The sequence below is a fragment of the Pipra filicauda genome, unplaced genomic scaffold (assembly GCF_003945595.2).
Source record: "Pipra filicauda isolate LSUMZ 115617 unplaced genomic scaffold, ASM394559v2 scaffold116_size3395265_pilon, whole genome shotgun sequence".
Taxonomy (NCBI): domain Eukaryota; kingdom Metazoa; phylum Chordata; class Aves; order Passeriformes; family Pipridae; genus Pipra; species Pipra filicauda.
In genome coordinates this window covers 2816726-2833988 of record NW_024103618.1, presented here as the reverse complement: position 1 = coordinate 2833988, position 17263 = coordinate 2816726, and the positions used below count along the sequence as shown (strand labels likewise).

At 38.7% G+C, this 17263-nt stretch overlaps 1 protein-coding gene across 1 annotated transcript in view; it reads left to right on the top strand.

The window, feature by feature from the left end:
* Nucleotides 1-17263, top strand: part of SCFD2 (sec1 family domain containing 2) — a 190987-nt gene that overhangs the window by 2268 nt on the left and 171456 nt on the right. The window contains exon 2 of the mRNA XM_027735944.2: nt 6538-6706. Coding sequence (XP_027591745.2) covers nt 6538-6706 — 169 coding nt within the window. The remainder of the gene's footprint in view (nt 1-6537; nt 6707-17263) is intronic.

The window sequence follows — 17263 nt, the reverse complement described above, 5'->3', positions numbered from 1 at the left end:
CTTCAGGTGAATGAGTCTGTTGAGTTTCAGCCTTACACTTTGTAAAGGCGGAAGCTTCCTATCTGCAAATTTACGGCTTGGTATTGGCAGCTGGGCCACTGGATCTTTTTTTCAAGCAATGATATGTATTTACAGTCAGCAGTGTAAAAATAAGTAATTTTGCTTGTCAAATAACAGCTTGGTGCAGATGGAAGCCTTTGAGGTAGACTTTCTCATTTGGAGCTCATTTCAAACAACTTTTTAAATCTTCCCTCTATAAAGATGCAAGATTTTGGATTTGATTTGTGAGTGTCTTATTTATACCTGAATCTTGTCCAACATGTGGGCTGCAGAAATGAGCAATGGTTATGTATCCATGAATTATGAGAATGCTTTTCGTATTCCAAGAACTTCCACGGAAACTTGGAAGTTCATTAGGAGTAGGTGCTGGACTACTTTCTGATTAAGTAGTACTTTTCTGATTAAGGCTGCTGCTTTGAAGAAGTATTTGACTTTGAATCACTATCAGAAGTCTATTCAGTCTATCAGTATTTTCTAACACAAAGACCTGGATAGAATACAGCTTTAGGTATCTCTAGATGATGTGTAAAGGAGTTGCAATAACAGATGTCTGATTTTTGGCTCACGTTCCATTCCTATCTAGAGCAAATAAGATGTTAAAGTAGAATAACAAATAAGTTTCAATAATATCAATAGATTTCTAATAACACAAATCAAAATATCTCAAAAATGCTTTTTCTGGTGCTGCAATTGCAAAACTACTGAACTAAGGGAAAACACTGTTACTTAAATATTAATAACTTTCTGTTTTAAAGAACATACTAAAAAAGTATTAAGTACATTTTGGTAAAGAACCTCTGGTGCCAGTGTCAAGAAACTATGTTATTGTGACGATTATTAAAAAAAACATAGTCACATATAACATGGCACATTTTTCTATCAAAAAAATGAGAAGGTATCTGACTGACTGGGTTAGCTTTCTAGGTTCCATGAAGCAAAGAATCTCTTCTGAGTGATTACCCTAAAATTTGGATTGAGCTCTCTTGAATACTTTTTATAATATATTTGTTTATGTTCAACATTGCTTATGTATGCTGTATTTACTGAGTAGAGAGGAAAATACAGAATTAAGATAATTAATTCTCATTTTTGTCCTGTGTGGTATAACATTCAGCTGAGCTCTAACAGGGAATTTATTTTTATGACCTTTGCTGCCCTCACTGAAAGGGCATGGCTTCAACTGGGGATGGCAGGGATACTGCCCACCCCTGCAGTGTAGAATCTTCTGGGTGAAGATTCTGTTCCCCAGAAGGTGGGACATGTGTTTTTATGCTCTGGGGAGATTGCATGTTTAGTACTTTGTGCTCACTTCTTGAATTCTGAGTGTATAAAACTTTGTTATTGGTGTCCCTGATCCATATGCATGTGTAGTGCAGCTTTTGTTTGCCTACTTATTATTTTAAAGTCCACTACTTTTGCTTTAAAAAGCACAATAAATCCTTCCAGCTAGAAGGGCACCGTGATAAGTGACACTCATTAAAGTCAGGGCTAACTTTGGCACTTTAATTCCTGGTTTTTTATCTTCTTAATATTTGCACCCCTAAAGATTTGCATTGTGGTACCATATTGTAGCTCCACGCTCATTCCACGTTTTTTAGTTACCACCTTGCCAGCATTCACACCTCTTATGAAGTAGTTTTTGCAGCATTCCAGGTTTCTGTTTTCATTTGTTAAGCTCATTGGTATCTTTCAGATATTGGTGTTCAGAACAGCTTGACACATTTCTCTTTCCAGTCTCTTTGAGGTTTGCAGCATTTGGAATGTGGCCTGTTGTAAGCACAGGGTCTCACCCACTGGTATGTGCAGGTGATTCTGAAATCCAATACAGTGAGCAAAAGACAGAGAATAATGAATTGCAGGGGGTGCCTGTGCAGTTATTGTATAGTTTTGAATAATGACTTTTGTATAGGTGTTCTTGAAGTTGGATGTTTCTGTGCTGTCACCAGCAGCACTTTTATTATCTTTAGCACTTTTGCATGTGTCTGTCAAAGTCACAGGCATGTTTCTCCACAACCAACTTGTGTTTAACTTTCTGTATCATCTCCCTCACTGTCAGCCAGGCATCTTCTTCGCGTCACTCCCCTGCACTGGTTGTGATGTTGTCAGTGTTTTAACAGATACAAGAAGCACAATTCAGGCTCATGAGTGAAGTGCAGGTACCATTTCCTTTCAGTTCCTGGGAGCAGCCACAGTGACAAGAAGGTGCTTTAATCATTCTACTGCATGATCCCATTCATAGTGGAGGATGACAGTGAAGCCTAATGTGCTTTTCTGGTAAAGTCTGGTTCTGACTAATCTCTGATTATTTTTGTTCGAAATTGTTTTTAATTGTCTGTTTCTTTCATTATATTTGTCATGTTCTTAATGTGGAGTGCTTTACTCATGCTCTTTTTGTTTGCAGCATCTTCCAGGTTGATGCACTGGTGGATTGACACTAAAGTCTTTCTAGAGAAAACAAACCCATGGTTTTTTTCTTCTTTACCATTCAAGCGAAGGCTTTGGAAACATAAATACTGAGACCTGTGGAGTACAGTAGTCCCCTTTTTTTAAACTAGGCTGGGGCTCTGACACAGAAGGCAACTGATGCTTAAGTTATTATGGTTACTTGAGGTTGAGACTGCAGGTATGAAGAGTAATGGCAGGTGAAAGTAGTGTGGACACTCAGTACTGCAGGTCCGAGTACAGCCTTTGCTGTGGCATGGTTTGTAAAGATTTGGCTATCATAGAATAGGCACACAAATTTTTATAACAGGTTTCTAAATGCTTAAGATCTCCAACTTGTTATAGAGGCTTTACACAGATAAGCAAATGAATGGAATGAGTTTTCCCTGTTTAAAGAAAACTGCAGATGACTAGGTCAGTGCAGGACACCTAAAAATTACACAAACCTTGAACAGATGCTTAAGTGTTTTTTATCTCCAAACTTGCTACTCTTTACATATGTTGCAATACCTGTCTGTGAGGGATGGGGAAGCTATCATATTTTTATGGCAGTACTCTGATGCTGCTGTGCTTGGTTGCAGACTTCTGTGCTCCTACTGCTGGACCGCAAATTGTATTTTTGGAGGAGGGAGGAGTTGGGGTGCTTTTTTATTGATTGTTGTAAGATTCAGTAGTCAGCATAGTGGGACGGGTAATGACTACTTTGATGTTCTTTCATGTGTATGAAGGAGAATGTAGAATCTGTCTTTTGGCAAGGTAGAAGGGTGCTCTAGTTTGCCTTTAATGCTGCACAATGGTTCCTGGGAACATACAGACTGCTTTCCAGCACTGGTTAGTAAAGTCATCTTAAACTAACACTGGATTAAAGAATATGTCAAAACATTGATAAGGAACTGGAGTCTCAAATATCTATCTTCTTTCAAGGCAATAGGTGTGAGCATTTCTGCCTTCTGATATTTTAAACTATTCTCACAGAGGTGATGTATTGCTTAAGAAAGTTGCATCAGAGGAATTGTCACACTAGACTTCTTTATTGTAAAATCTTCCTAGTGATGATCTTATTCAGAAAAGCATTGGGTGAGTGTACAGTGTTGAAACATCATGAAAACTGGGATGGGTTAGTCCGTGTATCTTTCCGTAATTACCCATCCTGAACTAGTCTGTAAAGCAGGTAGAACAGCAGACGTTAAAAAAGCTTGATAGTAGGCCAAGATATGCCTTGCATACTGTTACAGTGCACACTGTATTGAAACTTTCTTTGAAGGAAAAGCCCCCAGTAGAAATTAACTGCATTAGTTGTTAGCTAATGAGCAACGCCTTTGTAGCAGAACTGCTTTCTAAATCAAACTCCTCATGTTTATCAACTGACTTTAGAGTCTTCCCATTGCCCAAGCTCTCATGTTGCTTATGTGGTATGCAGTTGTTCCTTAAATGTGCTATTTTTTTGGTTTGGTTTGGTTTTGAACCAGTCAGTAGAGCTAGTATGAGAACATAAGAATTGGAGCACCAGTGGTATGACATGGGGCTCATAATGAGCTTAGGAAAATATTTTCTAGTATTCCTGTCAGTGATGCCTTTCTGGGGGAAGCAGTGAGTGCAGTTAATGAGTTCCTGGCTGCTGTTATAGAATCGGTTGGTCAACTTTGCCAATTGTGCCAGCTACAACTTATCTGAAATGTCACATATTTCAGTTTGTAACTCCTAATGAGAAGAAAAAGTGAAATTAGAACAGCATGATACACAAGATTTCCTGTATCCTGAAGGCTGATGTTGCCTGTCATGAAGAATCCTATTTTGCAGTGGTCAGATAACTTCTCCATGTCACTTTAATGCCTGATCTGTTTGCACATTGTCAGCATTAAAAAGCATCGCTTGCCTTGAGTGCTGGTGGTCATGAGAAGCTGCTGAGTGGCTGTCCTCTGAAGTGATGAGCAGAGAGGATAGAAACCAGTCCCATGCACCCTGCTGAAGTCACAGTGCAATTGGAAAGTGACTCCCTGTGATTTCTTGTCCTGATCTTTTGGGTTTTGACTGTCTTTTCAGTCTTGATTAATTGGTGTATTTGGTCAGGGGTGACAGTGATTTTTAAAACCTCCAGGAGATGTTTTTTGATTTATTTGTTGATTAAAAATTTATTTTACTACCGAGGAGTATCGGTTGTGGGAAAGAGACTGAATCAACTTGAGTACGCTGTGAATTCCCTATATGCCAGGAAGAAAGGAGGAATGTTAATAATTAATGTGGTTTCATTTGCATTCAAGGTGTTTCTAGTTTATCCAAATGTCTTATGTAGCTAAATGTTGCTTGGATGCAGCATGTATGGAGAGATAGACATTGCTTCCAGCATGTGGAGGTGGAGGTTCGGATGGTTACTGTTTGTTTTCCCTGTGTAACTTGGTGAGTGTTGCCGTGTGGCGTACAAGTGACTGACCTGGTAAGAAGAATGTAGGGATTTTAGAGAGCAAGATGGCTTAGGAAGTCACAAAGACAACACAACTCATTTCATCTGTACTTCAGTGATCTAAATCTGGCTGGGGATGGCAGAGAAGAAAGTTGTCATTCTGTGACTGTTCACTGAGTCTTTGGTGACATAAATAGTAATCCAGCTGAGCGTTTAGGTGCCCACACTGCGGTACCACCACATGCTGAACACGTGTGCCTTTCTTGCCGTCCGTGGATAAAGGCATTGCCAGCACAGAGTTTGACTTTATTTTTCTCCTCCTTTTTCATCCTTGCTTCTATTTTCAACTTCTTCTACAATTCACAATAGTGGATAAACCATGGAAAACCATGTTTTACAGCATGGATACCTGGTTGCTGTAGAATCACTGGAGACAGTCTTCTGCTTATTCAAGAGCAGTTAATAATCTGACGTTATAAATGTTTTTGATGTAAGGGCCTTGTTTGAATTTATGGAGCATGCGAAGCTACTTCAGCTGTTGTAACAGACCTCCTCTGCCTTTGGAAACTATGAAAAGATAAAAGCAGATGGGGTGCCATGCGGATGGACTTCGATGGAGTGGGACAGTAGCCTGAAAGATCTTTCTCCTGCTGCTCAGTGGTGCTTCAGAAGTTCCTGTTTTTCTGTTTAAAGCCAGAACAACACTAAGCTCAGCACTGCTGTCCAGCCCTGTGTTGATGGCTGAACTGTAGATTAAGTGGCAGAATACAAAGACCTTCAACTTGTCTCTGACCTAAAGGCAATAAGGTTTCTGGTCCCCCTGTCTTGACTTTTTTATCTGTAGTGTGTGTCACGTTTTTCTGCTTTAACTTGGCTCACAGTCGTCCTAACATTTTATAAGTTGGTTGTAGCACCTGTGTTGAGTTCATGAACGGAAAAAAAAGCATGTGTGTTTGAAATCAGGAAAATTGGAGAAAACATACCGCCTGGAATTCAGAGTTTCTCTTGGAACATGGCCAGATTGACAATGTATACTCTCTAACTTGGGTTGGTTTAGTTATTTCATGTTTGTTTCACCCGAGCTGCCCTCAGTCCATATAGAAGTGATGATCTTGATGGTGACATGCCATTGGTAATTGTTTATTTTAATATCAGGCTAGCCTGTCTGGGTAGCTATTTATGCAACTTGCAAACGTTTCATTTAAGCACAGAACTATTAGTTTAGGTAGAAAAGTATAGTGTGCATATAGTGTATATATAAATGTTTGACTGCTTGTTTTAGTAACTATTGCAAATATTATCTAACAGCTCCTTAGGCAAAGAAAAATGTTTTTCATGTCTAAGTGCAAAATCAGTGAATATCTAACAGCTGTAAAACTAAGTCTAGTTTGTGCTTTTTAAATTAATTCTTCTGAAATAAGTGCTTTTAACTTCACACATTCCAGAAACGAATTTCACTTTTGTAGCAAAATATCTTTGAAAAGGTAAGCGTGGTTCTTGATGTTATGAATACCAGCATTGTTCTCCCCAAAACGTGGTTATTATTTTGTTTTCAATTCCTTGTGTTTGATTGGGTTTTTTTCCTATTTATGCACCTAGTTTTTGATTGGTTCGTTTGTTTGTTTTTTCCCCAGGAGCAGTTGGTCATCATGGTGACAATCTTGCAGAGAAGATACTTTCTGTGCTTCCCAAGCTTCCCGGTCACAAGACTGATGTGATGGTTAACATGGTGGAACTTACAGCACTGCAGACTACAGATGAAACTTACAGTATTATAGCACCTGGCTGCTTAGCACAACCAAAGTAAACATTCTTTTCTTATTTCTTTTTTTAAAATGTCAAATGTGTTTCTTATCTGTCTTTGAAAAAATGAACAAGAGAACAAGTCTTAAAAAAACCAACCTACCAAAATAAACAAAAAAAAAAAAACCCCAAACCAAAAAAAGCTAGTCAGGCTTACAGCAAAACACCATCTGGTCGTAATTCTGCTGGAATGTAATCGTCTGTATGTGTGCATTAGGTGACCAGGCCAGATAAGACTTCCAAAAGTGGGAGAATCTCAAGACCTTTTAGATTTGGGTTGTTTAAGTTTTTGTAGATTACTGTAGTAGAAATCAGTACAGAATAAACACTAAGAATTTCCCTTGTGACATTTCTTTTTCTGCCTAAGTAACAGGTTATGCAAACAGGTAGGTCTTAATTGTGACTTCCTTTTCTCATAAGCCTGTTTATGATTATAGTGTGAGCTGCATGCTAAATTTTTGTTAGACTACCAGTTAATTTAAGGTTTTATTCCCATTTTTCAAGCACAGTACCTGTGGAGAAGGATAATAAGGCACAAATTTAGGTATACGGGCAACTTCATAAGGGCCTGATTTTAACTTAAACGAGAACAATCCAAAACCAGTAAGTTTGAACAATTGTATTTAGCTATGTATAATCTGTAGTTAAGACTTTACTAGCAAAGTGCATCAGATTTTATGTTTCACTTTCCAAATTTAGTTGTCCAATCTGAAACTTTCCTGCAGCTTCTGTTATTATGCATAAACAGGAAAATACACCTGATTCTGGTTTCACTCCACAAAAAAAATTTTGCTCAGTAGTGCTCTAGAAATTAATGAAGTGCAAAGGAGATTAAAAGTTCTTTCTCTTTTGCTATAATGTTCTCCTCATATGTTAGAAAATGGTTTTTCAAGATAGGCTATCTAATATAGTTTCTATTCTTCAGATTTGACTCCTTTTGGTGTTTCACACCTGCACTCTACTCCTCTCCCCTCTCTCCTTCTCCCTGCCCCCCACTCTGCAAAGATTTCAGATTTCCACTGTGTCAACATTACACACATTATTTTCTGAGAGCCTCCAGATCCTTTGTCACCTTCCATCTCCCACACATGCTGTAACTGTGTCCAGTTTCTAGGTTTCATATTGTGTAACTCACTTCTTCTGCAGGAGTTGGAGAGGAAACATTTCCTCATAGAGGTGGACTCAGTGGTAAGTTGCTACTGGGGTCACTAAATTAAATAAAATTTATTCTGGTTTTCTTCTCACTCTCTGCTTTTCAGCCGATCCCTGAAGTAGAAGCGAGATGTCCTTAAGATTTGTCTATGCAGCAAAATGAAGAGGTCGTTGTCCATGGTAGAACACTGTGGTAGCTGTTTGTGCTAACTTTGAGTAGCTACCAGAAATAAAGAAAATTTTAACAGCATGAGCTAGGAAAAAAAATAGATATTTATTGCTCTGAGATTGTTGACCTATGCTATCACTCCATTGTTTTTTGACATTGACGAGACTAAAAGTAGTACTGGTATGCTTTCCCATGGTGAAATTATGATTTCAGTCATATATTCATGTTTTCAGGAATAGCCAACAGAGTTTTATTGTGTTCTAAGGTGGCTAATAGTGTGTGTATATATATACATATATATATATATATACACAAAGGTTTGTTTGTATATTTACTGGCTCATGGGAAGGTGCCCTGTGTTAACAGTACATTTAGACTTAATATATTTTGTAAAGTCTTCTATGGACACAACTGCTTAAAGAACAACAGGATTTGGCTACAAGATGCAAGTGTGGCAAATTTGGATGACAGCAGCTGATACCTGGTAGCAAAGCAGTGGTGCCATTACCATACCAGTCTATAACAGCTTCCTCAAAATACTCTCCATTTGCAAAGTCACGTTACAGAATTTGTTGCACTGGAAATTTTTAAGAACAGATTAGGCAAATACTGGTTTAAACGGTCTTAATCTTGCCTTGGAGCAGAGCAAAGGGACTAGATGGCCTTTGAAAATCTCTCTTGTGATAATTGTTCACAACTGAAGAAGAGTAGAAGGCCTTAAAATAGTCTCCAGATTCCAAAGAAAATGACTCTGTGATGTTCAACCTGTGTTTTACTTTTTCTCCAACTACGTAATTAACAGGAACAGTTTATAGTTTAAAATAGGCATTTCCAAACTAGCTTAAGATTGTTGATGATGAGTACTAGAAATTGTAACAGTGGCTGAACACGTGGCTGAAGGTGGGTAGTTGTCATTCTGTTCAACAGATCTGTATTCTCAATGTTGGATTATAAATGCCAACATTAATCGTCTTTGCTAGTGTAAAATGATTGTTCTTCTGAAGCACTGAAAGGAATTAAAAATTCCCACCAGTAAGTTTCTGTGTCAATTCTGTAAGAAATTCCATAGGATGCTCTCAATTCCTCATCAGCGTGGTTATTGCCATTGGTAGCTGGCTCAGAAGTGTTACTTGTAATTGAAAACTTAAGTCTTGATTTATATTTGTGAATGATGCATGGCAAGTAGTCTTCCTCTGCTTGTAAATTTTCTCTTTACTCTGATTAGTGAATGTGCCGGCACCTTTCCCAGGAACAGGAGCACTGACTTCAGTTACACCCAAGTGGAATGTGTGGGGCTCTTCTACATGAAATTTTGTGATTAGACTGTGGCATTTCAAAATCACATATTCAGAATATTTTTATAATGTTTTCATTGTTTTCTCTCAAGTAGTATTTGAGCATGCTTTGGTGAGGGGGGAGAGAGAGAGAGAGAGAGAGACGGAGAGAGAGAGAGAGAGAGAGAGAGAGTCTGGTCCTTCCACACAGCTTACTATATTTAACTTTTCTTGTGGAATGCCACTCCAGCAGAAACATCTGGGCTCAGTTACAGAGTTAGCAAACAGAATTAATGAATAATTTATGATTGGTGTGGTGAAATAAAACAGGGTTCTTTTCTAAAATCTAAGAAAATAATGGGCTTTTTTAAAGATTTAGATGAAAATGTAAATGCCATATGCTACTGGAGTTACTGTACTTTGAAGGTGTTCTCTTTGTGAGGAAGGGAGTTTCTTAAAAGAAAAACATTCTAGAGTTCTTTGTTTTATTAGTCTTATTAACCTCAAAAATCTCACAGAGTAATTGTTTGTCCTGCTGTAGTCACTGAGATGTTGCTGTTCCAGTGTGAATGTCAGTAGAGTTATGCTCTTTGAGAATTGTGTCAACATATTTTATTCATTTTTATATACAGATGGATGTATGTAACAGAGAAGAAACAGGTCATAGACATTAATTTAAAGACATCCACTCCTAATCAGAACTGTTGATTTCTGATTTAGAAAAGCAGTAGCCATCCTGTCCTTCAAACAAATGACACATAATAGAAATGAAATCTTAATTGTAGAGGTGATTTGAAAAAATTAATTACAGTTCTCTTGCTGGTCTTTGTATTTTGGTAACCCACACAGAATTTTTGGGGAAATTCTTCCAGGTTTCAGCTTCTGATTTTAAGCCTACATGTAGTGGCTTTTAGGAGTTATCTGCTTGGATGAACATCAAGCTCTGTGTATTTGTGAGCAATCCATCCTGTACATTTGATAACAGTTTGGTCACGTTTGTTTGTCAAAGCACCTATCTTGTGTTTTACAGACTTTTTTTTTAGCATGTGGAAACATCCTGCTGTCAGTAATGAGTTTATCTTGATGGAAGTTTATAATTTTCATCTCTTAGAAGGTGGGAACTGAGGTGTGTGGAGGCCCCATGGCTCCCTAAAGCCCCAAATTAAGGCTCCCTAAAGCCCCGAATTAAGGTTCAGATGCTTGAATCCTGACCACAGGTCTGTGGTGTATGGGAACAAGAAGTAAAGGGTTAAATGGCACCATGGGCAACTGTATATCTGTGTTTTCTCTTTTTTTAATCTTCTCTTCTATTACCCAGGAACACTTTTGATGTGCTCTGCTATTTTGCTGAATAAACTGAATATTTAATTCCCTTATGCACATTTCAAGAACTTGCTGAATAGAGATTTCTAGCCTGTTTTTCCACTCTTGCAGAAAGCATTGATATGCTGGCCAAGTGTTTGAGACACAGCACCCCCAAAATATTTCCTTATGTCTTTGTGTGAGGGGTGGAAAAGTAAATGTTCTGGGGGCAGTTGATTAAAAATTAGGACATTCCTGAAGATGGAATGGTAAAATTTCAGTGTCTGATGTTAATGCCAGTTGCAAATACATGCTTCTCCCAGTCCTCCTTAGTTCTGAGGTTGTTATTCATGTTTTAGACCAATTAGTACTTTTAACAAATGCTACAGTCTGGATGGAGAAGAAAGCCCTATTCAGCTGCACCTCTGCATTTGGGCATAGTGTGATGATGCAGTGCTCTTCTGGTGCAGGTGGGACTTGGACAATCCTGAGAGTAAAGGAAGGCCATGAGGTGAGGGGACTTGTATTCCAGTCCTGGTTCTGCTGTCAGCTTGCAGTGTGATCTTCGACAGGTCACTTAATTTCTTTCTGTGTCTGATTCCTCTTGTAGTCCTTTTCTGAGGAACTTGTTTTTTAAACCAGTAAAACAGGGAGTTGCTCCGGAAGTTTGAAGACTGCAAGGCAGAAAACTCCTAGGGGTTCTGATCTTTGAAAGGGTACAAGTAACAATGCAAATGAACACAAGGAGAGTTAGGGTGTCAGAACAATCAAAGGCAGGATCTCCATGTGTCCTTTCTTTGGTACCATGTCCCTCCCACTCCTATGAGGAGTGCTTTGTTGCACTGGGAAAGGGAGGCAGTTTTGAATTGTACTGCCCTGGCCTCCTTTCCTGTGAAATGATGGAACAGCAGTTCCAGTGCTCTCTGTTACACACACTGCCGTATTCTTTGAACAATCAAATGTATGATGTGAATTTCAAATGAAAGATTTTTTTGTGCTTGTATGGCAAAGAAAAGAGCAACAAGAATTAGAACTGAAGAGGACATTAAAGTCTCCCTTAAAGCTGGGACATGGACTTTTTTTGAATGGTTGATTCTATTCTCTTGGAGTTTTTTTGTTTAGTTGTTTTTTTAACCAGGCAACAAGCATTTGAAGGATATCAGTGATATTTTTTTTTTTTAACAGTGAATTAATTACAAGCTAAGCTTTGTAAGGATGGTTCTTGGATCTCTTTCATATTTTCAATTCTTTTTAAAGTTTTTCCTTTATGTCGGCTGTAGATATTAATTAGAAACAAAACCCGCAACTTTTTTTTTACATGCATGAGTTTATAAAAGCTTGTTATAAGAAGGTAATTTGAGACAGTGTTATTCTTGAATGAGCTGAAAATTTATGGCAGAAATTAGAGTACTTTTTCTTTCTGGAATGTTAATATTAAAGAGGAAACATTAATACCACAGTAAGAAAATCCAGATGTCACGACTATATTCCTTCATATCCATTTTGAGACTTGCAGAGGAGGAAGGGTAACCTAAAACAGTGGACGGCAAGGCTCTTTCTGACTGTAGAGCAATGGCTGTGCGCTGAAAACCTCTTTTGGATGTGCCCTGGTGCGTTGGTGGTGGTTCAGCAGCAGCGGGATGCTGCCTGCACGGGGCTCCCTGCCTGTCGCTGCATCTGGGGTGCTCCTCGATCTTTTCCGCTGCTGGACACTTCCCCCTGCTGGGAGCTGCGCTCTCCTGCTCTCCCAGGACCCGGCCTCCTGCCTCTTCTGCTGTCCTGTGCTGAACTCGGCTTTAAACCTAAACTCAACCTCCCAAGACAAAAAAAAGCCCAACCAACCAAAAAAGTCACTACCCATGCAGCTTTTTCCTATCTACCTTTCTGTACAAGGTGAGCAGCACTTTTGTGGAGAAAAGAAGATCTTAACTGCAGAATTTATGAAAAGCAGACATCGCGTTGCATTAAATAAAACTCTGAAACTTACTTTCACCAATGACAGGTAAAATTGCAGCTCAGCCCTGTGCTTCTAGGACTCCTGTTGTGCTAATAAGGTCCATTTACAGGGAGATGAATTGCACTTTAGAGGGTTTTTATGTTGGTACCTTTTGCCTTTTCAGCAATCCAGCCAGGAGATGTTTCACTAAGTGGTAAATGCCCCAAGTAGGAATGCCCCAAACACAGTATTCCCCACTGCCATCATGCTCCTGGACTAGCAGCCTTCTTGCTCACCACTTTTATTTTAGTCATAGGGGCTTAGAGTGCAGTCCCGAATCGAGGCCCATTCAGTTTCCTCATTGTTTGAAATTTCTCAAGGCATCTTCTTGTCAGGAATAACAACCCTGGCTTCATCAGCTTCTGGGGTTTGTCAGTGAAGACAAGCTTTCCAGGAGACACTTTCTGCTCAGTTTCAAACCAGCCTGAATCAAGTGAACGTAATTGACTGTTGCCACAGGAAGAGATGAACAAGCTGATAAGATTTATTATATCTTACAATAAATGTGTGTATTTGCTCAGGTCTTTTCAACACGGGACCTCCTTGAAATGGAAAAAAAAGAAGAGGTGAGAGGGGTGTGCTAAGAGTGGAAAATTCTGGAAAGAGGTCAAGACCTCTAGCTTGCCTGTGCTGTGTAACATACAACATTGCCAGAAGACCTTGCTGCTGCTCTGCAAAACCCCAGTTTGTTGCAGTAGTAGGTTTGCTGAAGTAACTGGCAGAGGAATCTCATGAGGATTTTTCATCTGACCATTCTCCTGCCTAATAGGTGCCATGTTTTTGTCAATCGCCTGTTATGACAGAGCTCAGAAACCTTAGAAGTTGTCTTCTAGATAAGGTGAAGATTGAAGCTTATTTTCCTTGAGATAAAGAATGAATTGGGCTGACAAGCTCTCGGCATCAGCTGAGCGATTCTTCCTTATCTATGCCTCTCAGCCTACAGAAAGGCCTTCTGGGGGTTGTGGGAAGCTGGACTGTTCAAGATTTTGTTCCTTGTGCTTTGAGGACCTCTAACTGCCCTGCTTGTCTGGGCTACCCAGGCTTAGTAATGAAAGTGTTCAGACAGAATTCACGTTTTTTTCCTTGGCCCTCTGACACTATCATAGCCATCCTCAGAGTGCAAGGTTCAAGAAGTTTCAGATACTGTTGCCTGTAGAACCAGCTAGGTGAAAATGGCTGAATCAGAACCTTTCAAGCTTAACTTTTTGAAGACATATTCTTAGTTCTTCTGAAGAAGGACTCCCTGTATTTATATTATTCTCAATATAATCTCTATTTGAGTACTACCATTAAGTCCCAAATTTCTGACTTTCCTTTATCCATGGAAAGACACAATAAATTTGAGTGTTACCCAGTTGTCCAGCCGTCAAAAGGTCTCTGAGTATGCATCTGGTTAGCAGAGCTAGGTGACTTAATGCCTATAAGGAAATTCAGTGAGTACAATCCCTCAGCTAGTTTATTGTCTAATTGTTCCTTTGTTAGAATTGTGCTTTGTTCTGCAGGTACATTCCTTGCAAGATATAAAGAAGGACAACCCTCTTTCTGATTAACTATCAGAAACAGTAACACTGATGTCTGCAGTCAGGACAGAAAAATCTTTATGTTGCTTAGGGGTGATGGTTTTTTGGCTGTCTGCAGCATTTCTTTTAAAACTGACATAGCTTTTTTGTTCCCTTAATGCCTTTGTTTGTGAATTTTGTGAGTTTCTTTTTTCCCTTCTGTAAGTTAGCAAACTGCTTTTCTTTTGGTGTGGCCACTGCATTTTCCTGCAGATGTATTCAGAGCTCAATAGCAGCATAAAAGTCTGTTAAAGGAGACTTTATGATTCTCGAAAGTGAGCTCTGATCTTTCTTGTGTTATAGTAGGATCTGCCAGCGACTATTGCTTTGGCTGACTTTGTGAGATTTTTCTTAGACTACCTCTTACTCTGCTTGGCCAACTGCCTTCAAGTTTGCCTCCTCAATGACCCCAACAGCGAGGTTTGAAAATGCAGTGGTCATGGCTAGGCTTCGCGAACGAAGATTTGGAAGTGATCAAATGCAGTGATATGCATTGGCCTTATTACATACTGCAGAATTTCTCATTTGCTGTTTAGTCGTAGTGGCAGAACAGAGAGTGACTGAGTGACCTGGAGGGGTGTTTTGGTTTATCATTCTTATACTATAAAGTAAGCCTGTATCTTACAACAGAGAAAAATGTACCGTAATAGACTGATGAGAAGAACAAATGACAGCTGGTCATTTGGATGACGAAGTAATGTTTGGGAAGGAAATGGTATTATCTGTTGGCAACAGGTTTGGTTGTAAGTTTTGACTATATGATTGGGGTTATTTCTTGATTCCAGACTTAATATGAAACAGGAATCAAACCTTAGGCAGGCTGAAATTAGTATGAAGTGAACTATTTACCTGTCAGAGCTTAAAGATGCTTTTACTCTGGAAAGTAGACAGAATCTGTGCATACTGAAATACTTTGCTTTTATACAGATAAATGCTTACGTGACAGTTGAGTTTAATTTTTTATGACTATTGATTTTATTTTTTTATAATTGAGCCAAAAATCCAGCATCCTCTTCTGTTATTTAGCATGGCTAAGTAATATTTAGCATGACTTCTGTTATTTTGGAATCTAATTCATAATGCCTAGCTCTGGTGCTCACCTCTCTAATCGGTATTGCTACTTTATAGCTGCTCGAAGTTTCAAAAGTGGTTGTGAAAATTGACCAAACCACACCAGTTTTTATTCCCTGATGAACTGCAGCCCCCAAAACAGACTACCCGTGGGCACTGGATGACCGTCCTACACCAAGTATCACTTAATTTGCATAGATTATGAATATATTTTCTAAAATTATCTTCAATTGGTAAAGATTCCCATCCTCTGTAGGAGAGAAAAGTCTTATGACCAAACTAATTCTCCCCACAACTGTACTAATTTTTTAAATAAGCAACCAGAAAAAGAAATCCATATTGAGCAATTTTCAGTTACTGGAAACAGCCGCAGAACATGTGCTGAACGTGTATGCTCCATGTGGATGCTCAGGCTCTAGTTGCCCCTTAGAGAAGGGAAATTAACCTTCACAGAAAAAGCTACAGTTCTTATTAATGACAGGGGAATATGCTGTGGCTTCAAACACTTCTTTGCACAGGTTGGAAAATTGGTTTGGTGGTAAGAAGGGTATGTGGAGAATTAGACAGCACTCAACACACTGCTTATAGAATCCCTTCTTAGGAGGAGGATGCAGAGTTAATATCATATGACTACAAAAAGTGACTGAAAATCCAGAGATTTTGGATTAGAACAAAATTCTGCTCTCCTTACTCATTCTGTGGCAGGCAGAAGTGTATCAGGAAGGGCTTGTGAGAAGATATCCAGAACACAAGATAAATATATGCAATGTAGACAGAAGTCCTTATCTCGTTTTCTATGACAGATCAACCAGAGTATGGAAATGGTTATAAAAATGAAAGCCTGAGGCTGAAGCTTTATTCTTTTTGAATAGATGTCAGTTTGGACAGCTAGAATTGTCCATATTAGGTTTGCATGAGATCTGAGGAAGCTAGGGCTCTAGGTTTGAATTGAAACATGACAAATATGCTACTTTGAAGTACCAGAGGGGAATAATGAAGATACACAGGACCAAGCCCTCAAATTCATCTAAGTTTCACCAACATGATAGCAGAGAATCTGGCCCTGCATGTTCAAACAACTTGTCTTTAGGATGTAAAGTCTGCTTCAGATTAGTTTTTTTTTTTTTACTATTTATTTTGGATCTCCAAGTATCTACTTTAATACTTGTTCTCAACTCATAAAGAGAGTATCTTCGTTTTAACTAGTTATGCTGTAAGACCTCCTAAGCAATGATTTTTGTGGTAACTGAGTCATTTATGGAAAGGTCTGTCCATCTGTGAGAAAGATGTATTTTAGTACATTAAGCCCTCAAAATGGCTTAGTGAAGAGGTTGCATTGGTTACTCAAGGCTTTAGGCAAGCAAGTGAGGGAGAGAGGTCAAAGTCAAAGGAGACTACCAAAAAAGTGGCCTTGTAAATCAAAAACATTGAGGAGAGGGAATTCCTGGCATTCCATGGTATCTGGTTATATTTTCTTACATTTCTCTAATAAGAAAAACACACTTCAGATGTGTTCTTGGTGAATGTTTTCACTTGTCTCATCTGTCTATGCTGCCAAATGCGACTCAAAATATATTGGTCTTACATGCCTCAAGAACATCTACTGGATAGCTAACTAGTGCATCTGTAAAAGTGAACTTGGCACTCCAATGCAATCCCTGAATGTAGATTCAATTGTCAGCACCTCATTACTAACTGCTCTTTCCCTGGAATCATTTTTATTAAAATAAACTTATGCAATAGCTTTAAAACACAGAGTAGAATGCTGTGATGTAACCTATTGTGTTACATGTAATGTTCTTAAGTAATATGTTTGTTGTAAGGATCAGACTTTACTTTTCATATAAATCATTGCTTTGTCCAAAAACAAAATTAAAATTCTGGACAAGTAACTCTTTAATATACTGTCTTTTTAAAGAGCTGCTTGACAAGAATTTTGCTATACCTAGTAGTGTACAAAATCCTACTCAGAAGCTTTCAGTTAATTTGATTCGTACAGTAACTCAGTCTGGCATTCTGCATAAGATATCCTGC